At 46.0% G+C, this 17,585-nt stretch overlaps 1 protein-coding gene across 1 annotated transcript in view; it reads left to right on the top strand.

The window, feature by feature from the left end:
- Positions 1-227: 227 nt before the first annotated feature.
- Positions 228-17,585, top strand: part of LOC147452146 (uncharacterized) — a 49,294-nt gene continuing 31,936 nt past the window's right edge. Inside the window, exon 1 of the mRNA XM_086517946.1 lies at positions 228-1,275. Within this exon, the coding sequence (XP_086374072.1) occupies positions 400-1,275 (876 nt within the window). The 5' untranslated portion in view covers positions 228-399. The remainder of the gene's footprint in view (positions 1,276-17,585) is intronic.

Genomic DNA, 17,585 nt, shown 5'->3' on the forward strand with positions numbered 1-17,585 from the left:
CCATGTGAACAAGAAGGCACCATGGTGGTGGAGCAATGTAGAACAATATTGCCTCGGGCTCGTTTGAACCCCGCCTAAGGCTTCCATGTGGAGTCTGATGCCCATGACTGACAACGAACAGGATGCCCATGGCAAGAAAAAGCATGACACTCACTTTGTGCGTGTAATGGTAGCAGCCCTAACTTTCAATTGACCACAAAAAGAGTCCTTCTATTGGTCACGTGTTTCCGGAGGTGTTTTAGTCTCTCTCAAACTTGCTCTAGCGAGGGAGGGGCACTGTACCGCCCCCGTCCCCCGCCAACGATGATTGCAGCTTCCGGGCTCTGTACTTGTGAAACCAGGTTTTGCTGCTAAAAGGTAGTTACTTGTTATCTTTGAGAGTCGTTTGAAGGGTTTTATATGGGCGAAACTGCATCAGAGTTGCGGGACCGGATCTTGCTCAAGAATAGCCAAAACTCAATTGCGTCCAGATATGGCGCTACAGAGGAGGCTCATCTCCGGACTTCTCCTCCCGTTGGTTGTGTTGAACGGGATGTTGATTCCATACCCCTTAAATCAAAGGTCATGCCTATTGACACAGAAAATATCCATGATGGGTTAGGTTTTGCAGAGTATATGCTAGCAGGCTCCATTGCAGGCATGGTTGAGCACACAGCCATGTTTCCTGTTGACACACTAAAAACCCGTATGCAAATGGCAAGAGATGCTCGCGGATCTGTAAACTCCTCACTTGTCAAAACTTTCTCTTCAATCATCAGGGTTGAGGGTCCGGCAGGTCTTTATAGAGGCATTGGAGCCATGGCATTGGGTGCGGGTCCTGCACATGCTGTGTACTTTTCTGTGTATGAGCTATGCAAGGAAAGATTTGGTGGGAATGAGAAAGGACATCATCCATTAGCACATGGCACAGCTGGTATTGTTGCTACTGTTGCAAGTGATGCAGTATTTACTCCCATGGATGTGGTGAAACAGCGGTTACAATTGCCTGGCAAGTCTTACAAGGGTGTTGTGGATTGCATACAGAGAATTTTGCAAACAGAGGGGCCAAAGGCATTTTATGCCTCATATAGGACCACAGTTGTTATGAATGCACCATATACAGCTACACACTTTGCAACCTATGAGGCTATTAAGGCAAGCTTGAAGGAAATTTGGCCAGAGAGAACAAAGGAGGAGAATTTGTTTGTGCACCTTACAGCTGGTGGTGCAGCAGGAGCACTAGCGAGCATTATTACAACACCCCTGGATGTAGTAAAGACACGCCTGCAATGCCAGGTTTGCAAAATTTTGTGTGATTTCATTTTGCTAGAGCTGCTCGTCTGCGCATTGTTGTTGACTAGCCTTTAAATCAAACGTGTGTCATGATTTTTGTTTGTATACTTGGCACCTTGAGTTGTGAATAAGAGTCAATTGCACGTTTCTGCTGTTGGGTTTTCTCTCTTTTTTCTTTGGAGTGGGGGGCGGGAGGGGGACACAAGCAACCCTCCAAGAATTTACCTAGGAAATTTCTAAAGTCCGTTAAATAGGACGGCTCAGTTGTGATCTATTTTGTGTGATCACCACACTAGGACTATACTTCTAGACCCTCGGCAGTGACACCCTTGTTGGGTGTGGCCTGGCTGGTATGGGATGCCAAGTCCTTGAGGTGTGGCTCTAGGATGGAGTGTCTGGGAGCTCATTTGGAGTAGCAAGCTGTTGAAACAAAACGCTCAAAGCATCTAGGCGCTACTTAAGTTTGCAGAAGACTCCAGATTCTGACCCTGGGAACATAGTTACTCGGAACGGAAAATCGGAACGGGGAACGGCAACATGCATGAAAGGCCATTCCTTGTTTCGGATACTTACGCTTGAAACACGGAACGGGAATCCGGAACGGGAGATTGGAATGGGAACGGGGAACGGGGACCTGAAAATGGCCATTCCCTGGAACTATGCCTGGAAAACCCCAAGAACGGGTCCCGCCTCATGCCAGCCTACCGGGTGAGCAATAACAGATACATCTACCTCAAGTACAACCGGTCACAACCACAAAACAACACTCACTCCCTAATCTACTCCTAGAGATTTTGGAGCTACCACCAGACAGGAATCTGAACTCTTAACACCCCACTCTTGGACGGAAAAGAAGTCCAAGGAAGCTGGCATGAGAGGATAATGTGGCCTGTGGAATAGGTTTGGTGAAGATATAGCAAGGTTATCCGAAGTCGGGATGTACTCTAGTCGGATAGAGCCATTCTTTGTCTTTTGACGAACAAAATGGTACTGTATCTCTATATACTTGGTCCGGGCATGGAGCAGCTGGTTCCTTGCAATGGCTATGCAACTATGGTTGTCAGAGTGCATGATGGTCGTCTGCTAGGGAAAGCCCATCTCCAAAGTAACCTCCGAATCTACATTGACTAACATGTAGGACTGCAACCAGCTCGGTACTCTGCCTTTGTGGAGGATAAGATAACTGTTGGCTGTTTCTTGCTGCGCCATGAAATTGCTCCTGAGGCAAAAGAAAAGGTGTAACTTGCAGTTGACTATTGTTCATCTGGATCTCCACCCCAATCCGAATCACTCTATCCTTGTAGAATGATCCGGGAGTGTGTACCTCGAGCCGCATAGTGAATGCCTCATGACTTGGCGTCACAGACTTGGGCACCCCAAGTCGAGAATCCGACATGACATACGAGTCACTTAAAATACTTCACAACTTTAAAATCACAGTTGGACCAAATGTCACTAAAAATACTTCACAACTTTAAAATCACAGTTCAATTTGGTCGACAAGGCCCGGCGTAGTTCCGTGAGAGGTATTGGCCTTAAAACCTGGCGTCCCTTTTGGTATTTCTTTATTATATTAATGCTCGAGCAAAGTGCAACTCTTGAAGGGGTCCTCTGCTCTCAAACTCTGTGTCTAGATGCTTTGAAGAGTGAGGCCCCTTGGGCTCCTTCTATTCTTACAAGGGATGCCAAAAGCAGAGCCCTAAGAGATTGGTTCCTAAAGCAATGATCCCAAAACCAATTTGTTTCAAAAACAACTAGCTTCAATAGCTGCCAAAAAAAGCAACTTGTGCAAAAAGCAAAATTCCGTACAGTTTTGCTACGTCGGCATGATGTCAGCGCGTTTTACGGGTTGCCACGTCATCAGCCTGCCAGCGCAACTTGCGGACGTTCGTACGTCAACCTGTTAGCGGAATTTGTGGGCGTTCGTACTGCCAACTGTCAGCCAACGTGCGTACTCTCCTCTGTTGTTGGGTGGTCATGCCACGTCACCGTTTTGTGACACCCCCCTCTTGAAAGAATTGTAGTCACCTTGGATTATGCCTAAAAAATCAGGCATAAGTTGTCACAAATGTCACAAACTGTTGACGTGTCAAAGCCTAAAGAATGGAGCCAACTTGCAGATGTTGGCCGAGGGGCCTAAACCCTAAGAAGAACAAGTAATAGAAGTCGTCTACCAACTTATGGGGACCCCGTTCGATGGGGCCCCTAGTGACATAAAGGAAATAAATCAGGACCCACACACACACAAATTGCGTAGCTGTTGGTGACGTGGTAGATTTTCGAAAAATATGCTGCCTGATGACGTGCAGGCTGTATGGATTTCCGTGTTTTGTGATGGCTGATGATGTGGCAGGCTGTACGGATATCCGTGATTTACGTTGGTAGCTTTTTGGCATTGCTTTTGGACCAGAAGCTTTTGAGTTTGAAGGCTTTTCATGTAAACTGCTTTTCATAGGCCAAGGGCCTTTAAATATGTGCTAAGGGCTCATTCTCTTGCATGCTTCCCGTTTGTCAATCAAGAGCGTGTATCTCTTTGTTGCTTGTTTCTGTTCTTACTTGTCGAAGGTTCATTTGGTGGGTAAGTCAAGTTACCCAAATTTATAGCAAATCCCCGCTTCGCATGTCCCATCAACTGTTGTATAGACTCAGACTTCTTTTCAAGACAGTAGTCTCGAATCTCTTTAGGAAGTCTGGATTCTCGAACCCTGGAGGTTATTGCACATGCGCCTCCTCCTCTTGATCACTACTGAGCTCCTTTTATTCTTACAAGGGATGTCAAAAGCAGAGTCCCAAAATCAATTAAACTCAAAAGCATTTGGTTCCTAAAGCAATGATCCCAAAAGCAATTTATTTCAAAAACAACTAGCTTCAAAAGCTGCCAGAAAAAGCAACTTGCGCAAAAAGCAGAATTCCGTACAGTTTTGTCACGTCAGTATGTTGTCAGTGCGTTTTACGGGCTGTGTTATGTCCCGCTCACAGGAGAGGGGATCTAGCCCAGATGCCGTCGGGATGGGCGTCCAGTGTCCGGGCGGACGTAGTGTGAACCCGGCCAGTGTGGCCGACCATTATTATAATAGGGAGGCCAAGGCCTCATTTACAGTTATCGACCCCATTAGCAGAGTGCTAGTGGTTAGCCCGCGAGGCTAGGAGTGCGCGAGGTCACCTCGCGGAGGTGAGGCCGGGTGGTATGGGACGCTCGGTCTTCCATGTGCACGCCTACGTCCTCGGACGTTGGCCCCAGCACGGGGGAGCTGTCGGATGGTGGCTATGGTCGGGTGGTTCGTCTGACGCGCATCTGTAGTCGGTCTGTGTGTCCGGGAGATCCTATCTCCTTGTACGTTTCATGGTATCAGTGTCACCAGCGTGTGACTACTATCTATCCTTTTTGTTGATTTCTTTCTTATTATCTATTTACTTTCACTTTTTGGAAACACCCCTCGGGAAATCTAACTGCCCTGCATTGCATAGCTAGTGTGGAACTGTCCAGAGGGAGTCCAGGCCTGAGGGCAAGAGAGCACTAAGGTTGGACAAGGACTATGGTTAGCCAAGTGGGGTCATTGACTAGCCAAAGTGGAATCCTTTGCTACAGAGGCTACATTTCAGTTTTGGATGTGGCCACAGTGTACAAAGAGGGTCGGATGACCTAGAAAGATATAATGGCAGCATCTCCTAAAATTTAGGGAACTGCTATTTTGGGACCTGAAAATGTCTTCGCGTCATTACGTGCAGTTTGACATGGGGATCATTTTGTTACTCTGTGGCCAAGTCAACAGAGGCTGCAGGTGAGATATTTTTAGACCCGAGGGTCTAAAGCGGGAAAATGCACAAATGAGTGACACTTGGCACTCTGAGGCCAGTTTACTACTTATAGAGAAGGCAAAAACGTGATTTATAGTTGGGAGGCTCATTTTGCAAGTCTCTGTCACAGGTTAAGAGCTATGGAGTGCTTGCTTTCCCTCTTATGCACAGTGCGGTGCCAGGAGTGATGCCCTGCACGCTACGCACTGCCCTCTCTCTCCCCTTTGGCAGTATGTTATGCCCCTCTAGTGGGCTCTTCATTTGACCAATGTACAGTTGTGTGGGTTCATGCGCGATTGCCGAGGCAAGAGCCTCTTGCACAGGTACTGGATTAGCTAGCGGCTAATCCTCCCGCAGGTACAGGTGAATTCGGAGAGGTTTCACGCCAGAAATCTCGTCCGATTCAAAGGGCAAGTAGCCCTACAGGTGCGGGAGCTCGAGGACTTGCTACGGATGCGACCGGCACGCGGAACGGAGCCCGAAACAGTGAATTACAGCCTGCTGTGTATTTTTGCAGGTTTAGGGTTTTGGCCCTAAACGGACCCTAATACCCCCAGGAGGTTCGGGGACGCAAGGGGACCGCTGTACAGGCGATCTGGCGTATTTTCAGGGCTGAAAACAGAGAATTCAGCGTGCTGCAGATTCTCGCCAGGTTTTGCAAAGTGCCCGTATGCGTCGGGAAAGTCAGTCAATGCGTGGGAATACTGACCGTGAAGGGTTCTAGTACAGTTATGCTGCCGAAATCGAGCTGGAACAGTGGAAATTCAGCCGAGTTTGTGCGGGGCAGCTTGTAGGAACCACAGCGTTTATTCCCTCTTTTGAACAATAAAGAAATACCGAAAGGGGCGCCTAAGTTAGGGGCCAATCTGGTGTCTGTCCACTCATACAGGTGCAATCTAGCAGCCTGTATCCCTCTCCCCTTTGTTGTGTCTTGAAAGTACAGGTAAAATAGACGACTAATAATGGGTGAAAGCTAAATCAAGGTTTAAAGTAAAGTCTACCGCCCTTTTTGGATTGAACAGGCCGGTTTCATGGTTCCATCGACGGGATTAAATCACTTTTTCCCATAGAAGTGAGCCTTGGTCAGTTTTGGGCTTGAAGACACAGGGGATCATAGACCAGACACAGGGAATTGTAATTATGGCTGACAGACCAGATGATGTGACTGAAGAGGTTTCCTCTTCACAGGGTCAACAGACACATGAAGTGGGTGAGTCGTCAAGACCACCACAGACTGATGATGATATATTCAGGACCCAGTTGGTTACTGCTGTGGCTATGTTCACACAAGTAATGCAGAATCCGAGGTTTTTAGCCTTTCTGCAACCTCCGGTTCCGTCTCAGCAAGTTGGGTCACTGGATCATATTCAAAAGCCTGTTAAGGCTCGAGCACAGGTGATTCATACCGCACAGTCAATGGAAACACCTGTACACTTGACGGAGAATATGCAGTCTCCACAACTTATGCCTAAGGTGCAAGAACAGGTGGCTGAGATGCCAGTCTTTCAAACTGTACCAGTTCAGCCCGCCACCTTTCAGCAGCCTATAGCTGGTTCTAATGGGCAGGGAAGCAACTTACAGGCTATGCAACAGGTCTTCCCACCACCTTCAGTACACCCTGGCTATTTTGGAGGTGGATCCGTATTCCAAAGCATGGCTGGTCATGCACCTGGAAATCAGTTTTATACGCCAGGAACAGTGTTTGGGGGTGCTCAAACGATGATGCCTAACCCCATGTACAGTGTCATGGGTATGCAACCAGGGTTTCAAAGCACTCAGGGACAATTTGGGATGCCACAAGCAAATTTTGGTATGGCTGGAATTACAAATCAGCAGCCAAATATGGCATTTCCAGGTCAAGTTAATAGCGGCCAAGGAACACAAATGAACCCTAATAGTGTTCCCATGTTTCAGTCACTTCCATATGACAATTTAACGCCGCTGGAGAGGCCAACTCCGTACAAAGAAGGTGGCAAAGGTGTGACATTCACGACCTTTACAGGGTTTGATGACAGGAAGAAGGCTCTTTCATTCCTCCAGCAGTTTGACAAGGCCTATGCAGGGGGAAACTTTACAGAGGCTTCAAAGGTCCGCAAGGCAGCCACTTTCTTGACAGGGAATGCGGGACAATGGTGGACAACTTTATTGCTTCAAGGGCAAGCTCCGTCCACATGGATTTACTTTAAGCAGATTTTTGCAGCAGCATGGTTATCTGATGATTTCGAAGCAGATGTCATGACAGAATGGCACCAGCTTAATGCTGCCACTTGCAGAAATCTGGATGATTACAATCGGAAGTTTTGGAAAGCTCTACTTCCAGTAACTTCCTATAGATTTGTGCCATTGACAGAACAGATAGAAAAATACTGTTGTGGCCTACCCAAAGGATTGAGAAAATACTGCACAAAGACCAAAGTCACTACTTTGACGCAGCTCATCGAGGTAGCAAACACTGGCAATGGTTTGCTCAAGGGAGAAGATTGTGAATTTAACACTGGCGTCAAGGCAGGATCAGGCAAGAAAAATTCAGCCAAGAAGCACGTTCCCAATGAGGCTCCTAAAGGGACTCAGGAGTCGGCCAACGTAGGGAAAGACAAAGCTACGGCTGAATCAGAAAAAGGACCCGCAAAGAAATGGAAAAGACGTTTTCCTCGCAAGTCAGAAGAGCAAAAGAAGGTCCTGAGGACAGAGAACAAATGCTTTATATGTGAGCAGCCTGGCCACATTGCTTACAACTGTCCTACAAAGAAAAGGCCAGCTGATTCTGAAGACAAGGAGGACAGGAAGGGAAAGAAGCCCATGGCTGGTCTAGTGCCAGATATGGTGGGCGACAAGCCAAATTCAGATGCAAGTGAGCTTTGCAGAGCATGGGGAAAGGTTAGGGATCAAACAGTGCTTATCTTCTTTGATCCAGGTGCCAAAGCCAACTTTATTTCCCCAGAATTGGCTTCAAAGTTGGGAATCAGACCTGAAGAGATGGGGTATACAGCAGAGGCAGGTTTGGCATGTCCTGGCCATACAGAGGCTGTGACACCCATCATTGGAAAGTTGCGTCTACATATCCAGTCCTATGTAGATGCTGAAGAATTTTACATCATGCCACTGGACGGATGTGATGTGTTGTTAGGTATTCCTTGGTTGTTTCGTGTACAGGGAATCATGGATGCCTACAACAAAAAGATCACTGTACAGAGCAGGGGAAAGACTCATATTCTGGATGTAAAGCTTAAAGGGGAGTCTATTCCTACTGTATCAGCTTCTGCTATTACTTCTGTAATGAAAAAGCATCTTTCTGCGTACTTGGTTTTTGCACGTGAAGTGTCAGATTGTGATGAATCAAATTTATCTGTGCTAGATAAAGAAAGGTCAATGTTTTTACAACAGTATAGTGACTGTTTTTCCGATTCATTACCGTCTCAATTACCGCCAGAGAGACCCGAGGACCATGCGATAGATTTGGTGCCAGGCAATAGCCCACCAAATAAGCCTCCGTACAGGGTTAGTGCGGCTCAGCAGAAAGAGATAATGGGCCAAGTACAGGAGTTGTTAGAAAAGGGGCTGATTCAGCCCAGTTCATCTCCATTCTGTTCTCCAGTGTTGTTGGTGCAGAAAAAGGATGGCTCATGGCGTATGTGCATCGACTACCGTGCACTGAACAAGAATACCATCAAGAATAGGTTCCCTATACCTAGAATTGATGATATTATGGACAAATTAGAAGGAGCAGCTATGTTTAGCAGGATAGATCTAAAGAGTGGGTATCATCAGATCCGCATTAGATCAGAGGATGTGCACAAGACTGCTTTTAGAACAACGTTTGGCCTTTACGAATTTTTAGTGATGCCCTTTGGTCTCACAAATGCTCCTGCTACGTTCAATAGGATGATGGACAGAATTTTCCGTCCACACCAGCAGTTTGTTGGTACATTCTTTGATGACATGATAGTCTACTCAAAGAATGAAGAGGAGCATAGGCATCACTTGGCCATTGTGTTCAAAGAGCTACGCAGTCATAGGTTGCTCATCAATGCAAAGAAAAGTGAGTTTTTTCTGGAAGAGATTCACTTTCTGGGACACATTGTCTCAAAGGATGGTGTCAGAATGGATCCTGCAAAAGTTGAAGCGATCAAGTCATGGCCAAATTTGAAGACGGTGCATGATGTCCGAAGCTTCTTGGGACTATGCTCCTACTACAGAAGGTTTATCCGAAATTTCGCTGAGATTGCTTCACCTTTACATGCTCTTCAAAAGAAGGCAGTCACCTTTAGATGGACACAAAAAGAGATTTCAGCTTTTAATCTCTTAAAGGAAAAGATGACTTCGGATCCAGTCATTGTGTTGCCAGATCTTAGGAAGTCATTTGTGGTCCAGTGTGATGCCTGCGGTAGTAGCATTGGTGCTGTGCTAATGCAAGATGGCAGGGTAGTAGCCTATGAGAGCAGAATTTTGCAAGGGCCAGAGATGACCATGCAGGTCTATGAGAAAGAGTTACTGGCTGTGATTCATGCGCTCTTAAGTTGGAAACACTACCTGCTAGGTGCAGACTTTGTTGTCCAAACGGACCATCAGACCTTGCGATACTTCTTGACACAGACAAAGTTATCTGAAAAGCATATGCGATGGGCAAATATCTTGTCCATGTTCCATTTTCAGATTGTGCATGTGGAAGGCAAGAAGAACGTTGTGGCTGATGCCTTGTCTAGGAAGCCACAAATTTCAGCTGTGTCAATTCCTTATCATCATGAACTTGATGATATGAGAGAACAGTATGCAAATGATGAAGATTTTGCAAGGGTCTTCGAGCAACTAATGGATGGACAACGTCATGAACACTATCTTCTTAAAGACGGGTTCATGATGATGCATGGCAGATTGTGTGTCACAAAGCCATTGCGACGCAAAGTTATGGAAGAGAGTCATGTCCCACCGTATGCAGGGCATCGTGGTATCGATGCTACACTGAAAGCGGTTGAGACATTCTTCTATTGGCCTACATTGAGAAGGGATGTGGATGCCTTTGTGCGAGAATGCCTAATATGCCAAAAGGTCAAGTTTGACAGGCAAAAGGCACCAGGGTTATTGCAACCACTACCTATTCCAGATAAACCATGGGAAAGTATTGCTATGGATTTTATCTTTGATCTTCCAAGAACGCAGACAGGAAATGATGGTATTTGGACCATTATTTGCAGATTCAGCAAACAGGCTCATTTTATTCCTGTCAGGAAGAAGATAAAGCCAGATCAGATGGCACGCTTGTTTATGAGCAATATTTTCAAGTATCATGGCATGCCACAGTCGATTATTAGCGACCGTGATCCACGCATGACTAGTTTGTTCTGGAAAGGCTTGTTTGAGAATATGGGCACCACGCTCAAATTCTCTTCGTCATTTCATCCTCAAACAGATGGGCAGTCGGAAGAGGCAAATTCTACTGTCCTAGATCTGCTGAAGTGCTATGTGTCAGAACATAAAGGAAAGTGGGAGCAGTATTTGCCATTGGTGGAGTATGCATACAATAATACAGTGCATTCATCAACTGGCAAGGCACCTTTTGAGATAGTTGAAGGTGGCAAGAAAGTTCCTCCCATACTGCATACAAAGGACAAGATATTTGAAGCAGATAAGTATGTTCAAGACATGGATGAAATGTACAAGAAGGTCAAAGTGGCCTTAGAAAGGACTCAGGCAAAGCAAAAGAAAGCAGCTGATCGTCACCGTCGTGAAGTAGTATATTCACTTGGTGATTGGGTGCTTTTACGCTTTGAAAAGGCAAGGTTAAAGAAGATGAAGGGCAAGGAAAGAGTGTTTCCAAAGCTCAGCATGCGTTACTATGGGCCTTTTCAAGTGTGCGACATAATCAGTGATGTTGCATATAGGCTGAAATTGCCTGACAGTTGGAAGATTCACAATGCGTTTCATGTGAGTCTTCTCAGACCCTATGTGGGTGATGTGCCAGAAGATATGCCAGCTGAAGATCAGCCGGAAGTCGAGGAACTTGACGAGATCTTGGTCCCTGAACAGATTTTGGCACACAAAGAAAGAAAAGTGAAAGGCAAGGTTACTAGGCGTTACTTGGTAAAGTTCAGAAACTATCCACCAATGGATGCTAAGTGGATGGAAGAAGGTGAACTTGCAGAGTCACCAACTGTGTTATCACTTTACCTGGAAGCCTTCGATTTGCAACCTACCTTGACCCCTTGAGTTTCAAAGCTAAATGGATTGTCAGTGTGACAATGGCTTCTGAAACAAATGATGTACATGGTATTTAAAGTGAGCTCAAATGAAATACCTGTTACATGAATGTTAGAGCTGTACAGATTGTCAGTTTGGCAATTGCTCTTATGGAATGTCCAAAAGTTTGGTTAGTGCTATAGAAGTGAGTATTTCTTGTCAGTTTGTCAAGGATACAATGATTGCTTCTATTCAGGAGTACATGTGTAACTGCATTCTTAAACTGTCGGTTTGGGTATGCTCGAAAGTGTTACGGGATCCAACGTGTACTATAAGACAGTGGCAAAATGTGCAGCTACCATTTTGTCATTGGAAAGTTAGTGACTCAAAACAATGGCAGAGTGCGAAGCTACCACTATGTCATTGGGACAGGGTTCACACGCAGGCAATACATGAGTCGACGAGGTGTTGAATACACCAGGGTTGACAATGAGCATGTATGTGTCGTATATGTGTCGACAGGTGTTGAATACATCAGTGTTGACAGTAAGCATGGACGACATAGATGCAAACGAGGACGTTTGAGATTTCAAGAGGGGGGTATGTCACCAGCGTGTGACTACTATCTATCCTTTTTGTTGATTTCTTTCTTATTATCTATTTACTTTCACTTTTTGGAAACACCCCTCGGGAAATCTAACTGCCCTGCATTGCATAGCTAGTGTGGAACTGTCCAGAGGGAGTCCAGGCCTGAGGGCAAGAGAGCACTAAGGTTGGACAAGGACTATGGTTAGCCAAGTGGGGTCATTGACTAGCCAAAGTGGAATCCTTTGCTACAGAGGCTACATTTCAGTTTTGGATGTGGCCACAGTGTACAAAGAGGGTCGGATGACCTAGAAAGATATAATGGCAGCATCTCCTAAAATTTAGGGAACTGCTATTTTGGGACCTGAAAATGTCTTCGCGTCATTACGTGCAGTTTGACATGGGGATCATTTTGTTACTCTGTGGCCAAGTCAACAGAGGCTGCAGGTGAGATATTTTTAGACCCGAGGGTCTAAAGCGGGAAAATGCACAAATGAGTGACACTTGGCACTCTGAGGCCAGTTTACTACTTATAGAGAAGGCAAAAACGTGATTTATAGTTGGGAGGCTCATTTTGCAAGTCTCTGTCACAGGTTAAGAGCTATGGAGTGCTTGCTTTCCCTCTTATGCACAGTGCGGTGCCAGGAGTGATGCCCTGCACGCTACGCACTGCCCTCTCTCTCCCCTTTGGCAGTATGTTATGCCCCTCTAGTGGGCTCTTCATTTGACCAATGTACAGTTGTGTGGGTTCATGCGCGATTGCCGAGGCAAGAGCCTCTTGCACAGGTACTGGATTAGCTAGCGGCTAATCCTCCCGCAGGTACAGGTGAATTCGGAGAGGTTTCACGCCAGAAATCTCGTCCGATTCAAAGGGCAAGTAGCCCTACAGGTGCGGGAGCTCGAGGACTTGCTACGGATGCGACCGGCACGCGGAACGGAGCCCGAAACAGTGAATTACAGCCTGCTGTGTATTTTTGCAGGTTTAGGGTTTTGGCCCTAAACGGACCCTAATACCCCCAGGAGGTTCGGGGACGCAAGGGGACCGCTGTACAGGCGATCTGGCGTATTTTCAGGGCTGAAAACAGAGAATTCAGCGTGCTGCAGATTCTCGCCAGGTTTTGCAAAGTGCCCGTATGCGTCGGGAAAGTCAGTCAATGCGTGGGAATACTGACCGTGAAGGGTTCTAGTACAGTTATGCTGCCGAAATCGAGCTGGAACAGTGGAAATTCAGCCGAGTTTGTGCGGGGCAGCTTGTAGGAACCACAGCGTTTATTCCCTCTTTTGAACAATAAAGAAATACCGAAAGGGGCGCCTAAGTTAGGGGCCAATCTGGTGTCTGTCCACTCATACAGGTGCAATCTAGCAGCCTGTATCCCTCTCCCCTTTGTTGTGTCTTGAAAGTACAGGTAAAATAGACGACTAATAATGGGTGAAAGCTAAATCAAGGTTTAAAGTAAAGTCTACCGCCCTTTTTGGATTGAACAGGCCGGTTTCAATCAGAGCCAGGTTTGACTGCATGAAGGACCGTGTGCACACCTACGGAACGGTTCGGGTCGGAAAACCTTGTGTTCGCGTAATTTTTTTTAGTGATTAAATTGCTGAAGTTATATACTTTTCTTCTTGAAAGGTTTGCAGGAAAATAATGAAGTTCGGTTGCTGATTTTTGATAAAAATCAGCAAATTAACAGTGGGAGTGCTGAAAATCGGAGGCTTTTTCTTGAATTTACTGGTTTTCGATGAAAATCGATGTATTTACCTTCTCTCTCTCTCTCTCTCTCTCTCTCTCTCTCTCTCTCTCTGCGTGCGATTTTTTGCCTGACAGCGCTGGAGTTTTCCTTGGCAGCGTTGGAGTTTTACGATAGTTATTTTTTGGCCAAGGACTTTTTTTTAAAAGTCACTTGGTCACTTGAATTTTTTAAACAAAAACTCTAGTGGTCACTTTAATTTCTTTAAATTAAAGTGTGAACCCTGCAGTTTATTACAAAAAGTCACTGTTGCTAAATAGGCTTTATCTTACAGAAAAATAATTCTAAATGAATTATTGGATTTATAAGTGAGAGGGTTTTCTCGCTTGGAACACCAAGGAAAAATAATTCTAAATGAATTATTGGAATTGTAAGTGAGAGGGCTTTTCTCACTGGAGACATCCGAGTACAGAGTATTCCTAGTGCGTCATTCAAAGTAATGACGGGAGCACTGAGAACGGGAATATCTGTAAGGCCACCAGGAATGGGTACTTCTGATGCGTCACATCGGATGGGTGACAGGGAGCATCGGAGAGAAGTATCTGACCATTCGGGAACGGACATCTCTGATGCGTCATAGGATGGGTGACAGAGCATCGTGAAGGAGATTGTACCGTAAGTTCGGTAGGAAAGGACTAGGTGATGAGTATTCCTGATGCGTCACAAGGTGGGTGACGGGTGCATCGGAAAGGGAATATCCATAGTCGGGAGGAAATTCCGAACTGTGTTAGAATTGTGCACAAGGAAAAAGCAACTACTAGAATGAAGATGGGTTCAAAGGAAACTTTGAGGAAAAACAGATGCTTTCTGAGAAAGTGGGATTGCTTTTCGGGAAAGCAGATGCTTTCCCACGAGGAAGTCTATTTCTGCATTGCAACTGTGCATGTGATTGCATCCAGGGACGCCTAGGAAGTGCGGTGAAAGCATTGTTTTTAACTTATAAGGTTTTATTGAGTTTTTGGGCAGGTTCAGACTATTTTTAAAATACGCCGGCTGCCCACTTATTAAGTGGGCAGCCATCTGATAAATAAGGCAATAGATCAGCCAACGTTTTCTCTCTCTCTTTTTCTGGCAGAACAACGAAAAAAAAAAAGTGAGAAAAAATTTTTGAAAAAAAAAAAAAAAAACGGCTGCAATCTCTACGCGAGCAGCTATTTGTGCCCGTGGATAGGAGCTATAAGAGCATCACATGCCCTCACTCAGAGGGGAGGATCAGTTTTTGCAAGAAGGAGATGCTGCTGCAGAGTTCACCCACAAAGAAGACGTTTGCCGGTGATGCCCATGGCTGCCCCAAGTGTACCAGATGTCGCCAAGACTCAGTGCGCGAGTTCCCTCGCGAAGAAGTGCCTACGAAGCATGTTTCCTTCGCGACAAGCTGCTGTTTTTCTCTGTTTTCAGCCCATAAACGTCGTAGACGGGGCTGATGTACGAGAAGGAACCCGAGAACACACCTCTTTTGTGTGTAGGATTGGAAGAGAGGATTTTCTATGCAAGATCTCTTTCGGGGAATTGCTTTTTCGAGAACTGAGTTGCGTTATGAGCGTCGCGACTTTGAAGGTACGATTTTTTTAATGTTATGATCTCTAAGTATTTGATTGCAGGTGTACTTCCTCTTTGTGAGGGAGTAGGAGCAGAGGAAGGCATGAGCCTCTGCAGGATAAAAGCGCTTCGAGGAACTAGAGCTAGATCAGCCCAAGGGTTTCGTACCCAAGTTTGGGAAGCAGATCCACGGATTGAAGAGAGGTAGACTCTCGAGATGTGATCCGGAAGTTGAAATTCCCAAGGAAAGTACTTCGTGTCCAAGAAAGCGGAGTTAGGAACAGGACTCTGGAAACAGAGTCGAAATTCCCAAGGGAAGGACTTCGTGTCCAAGAAAGCGGAGTTATTCTGCAGGAACAGGACTCTAGAAACAGAGTCGGAAAAGAGTTGCAGGGATGCCATGCCCTGAGTCTGGAAGGTGTGATCTAGAGGCGAGAACCTTGGTTCTCAAGGATTTGGAATAAGGAATGGAAGTTCCTTGGAATAGGGTTTTGCCCTAGGAATCGGAAGCCGAGGCTTCCGGGAACCATCAAGTCTTATTCTAGAACGAATGTGGTAATACGTTCGGTTCAAGTGCTTGTATAGACTTCTCCTCAGTAATAAAGATACTATTACGGGGGGGGGGGGGGGGGATCAGCCCATCTTCTGGTCCACAGTATTGTGCCGATCTTCTCACTCTCTATCTCTCTCTCTCTCTATCTATTTCTCTCTATATCCTTTGGCTTCAAAACTAAGTGATAGTCTATTTATCCGAATGTATTTTATATTGTTATGCGCTCTGGTTTGTGACAGTGGTATCAGAGCATGGTCTCCTCTCTTTCTCTGTAAAGGAGGACGACTCTGGGAAGATACGGGAAGAAGCCATGACAAGCCAAGAGAGAAGTAAGCAGGCGGAAACCTAAGTCCTGCAGGAAAAAGCTCGCAGAGTTGGATTTTTTTTTTCCCTTTCTTCTCTTTGCAAGAAGTCAACACAAGACTAGGGATTCTTTGAGAAGGCGACGAGCATGATGCTCAAGAACGTAGAGAATCCAAGGAGCGGAATTCTCAAGATCGTTCAGAACCCAGAAGATATCCATGAACATCAATCCAGAACCATAGCCAAGAAATCCCATCATCTCGGGAAGGGTATGAAGAAGGTCTCTAGACCTAGGAACACTCCAGTCAAGTTTGATACTTTTGATGGAAGGGAAGATGTCTTGAAAGCTACTGCTTTCATTCGATTATTTAAAGTTGCCTTTGCAAACGGCAATTTCTGAGAAGTGTCGAAGGTGAAGTATGTGACCAAACACCTCAAGGGGGATTGCAAGTACCTGGTGTCACCAGGAGGTGTATTTTTCCTGTTGCCTTCCGTAAATAAGTACTAGATATTTTTATTTATTTTATTTTTACTTGTTTTCCCCGGAACCCTTGAAAAGGTGCAAGTGGACATTGCATGGCCAGTGTGAAACGGCTGTGGCCGAATAGGTTTCTCACAGCGGGAGTCTTGGTCGGTCAGTCTGGGACTGGTCGAGCCAGTTAGCACTGAATTCTGATGAGTATGGAAGCCTGTGTGCGCCAAATGAAGTTTGGGCCACTCGGAAAGTCACTTATAACTTTATAAGTCAGTGGGAACTAGAGAATTAACTCAAAGGGGCAAACTGGACACTTGGCAGTTATAGAGCCATCTGCAGGACACCTCAGCAAGAGGGGGCGCCCAATTTGAGAGAGGAGGCTGATTTTTGCATTAAGTGACCTACAGTGTGTGTGTGAGTAGTGGGTGCAGGTCTACAGCTCTAATGGAAAGCTTGCCTTCTCCTTTGTCTCATGTAGCGCGATGATTTGCTCTCGTGCATCTCTCTCTCCCCTTTGACACATATGGTAATGCCCCACTAGTTGGGCTACTCAGTTGAACATGTACAGTTATGGGGGTTTATGCGCGTTTGCCAAGGCAAGAGCCTTTTGAACAGGAACCGGATTAGCTAATTGCTAATCCCCCACAGATACGCACAGTTCCATCGCGAAAGATTGCGAGTTCGGAGAGTTTTCTCAGGCGAAACCTCGTCCAATTCACAAGGGAACTGTCCCATTGCGTGCGGGAGCCCTTGGGACACGCGTAGGCGTGTTCGCTCCGCTAAAAAACGATCCGAAACAGCGAATTACAACCTGCTGTGTTTTTCTGCAGGTTTAGGGTTTCGCACCCAAACTGCAAGGGAACACCGGGGGAGCCTCGTGAGAGCCTTGGGATGCGTGTACCGGCTTTTGGGCACCCGACAGTGAAAAGCAGGGAATTACACCCCGCTGAAATTCTGTGACAGCTCACCAGAAAGCTTCCAGATAGCGAGGGAATCCGTCCTAGACAGGTGCTTTTGACCTACAGGGGTTTTTGCGCCGTTATGTTGCCAAAATTAGGTCGAAAACCTGCGTTTTCAGCCCTCGCCAGGTTTGGACAGCTTTGTGAAAGCTTGTGCGAAGTGCTCGGATCGTCTTCCTTAA

The sequence above is a fragment of the Adiantum capillus-veneris genome, chromosome 8 (genome assembly GCF_014529385.1).
Source record: "Adiantum capillus-veneris isolate H3 chromosome 8, ASM1452938v2, whole genome shotgun sequence".
NCBI classification, from domain to species: domain Eukaryota; kingdom Viridiplantae; phylum Streptophyta; class Polypodiopsida; order Polypodiales; family Pteridaceae; genus Adiantum; species Adiantum capillus-veneris.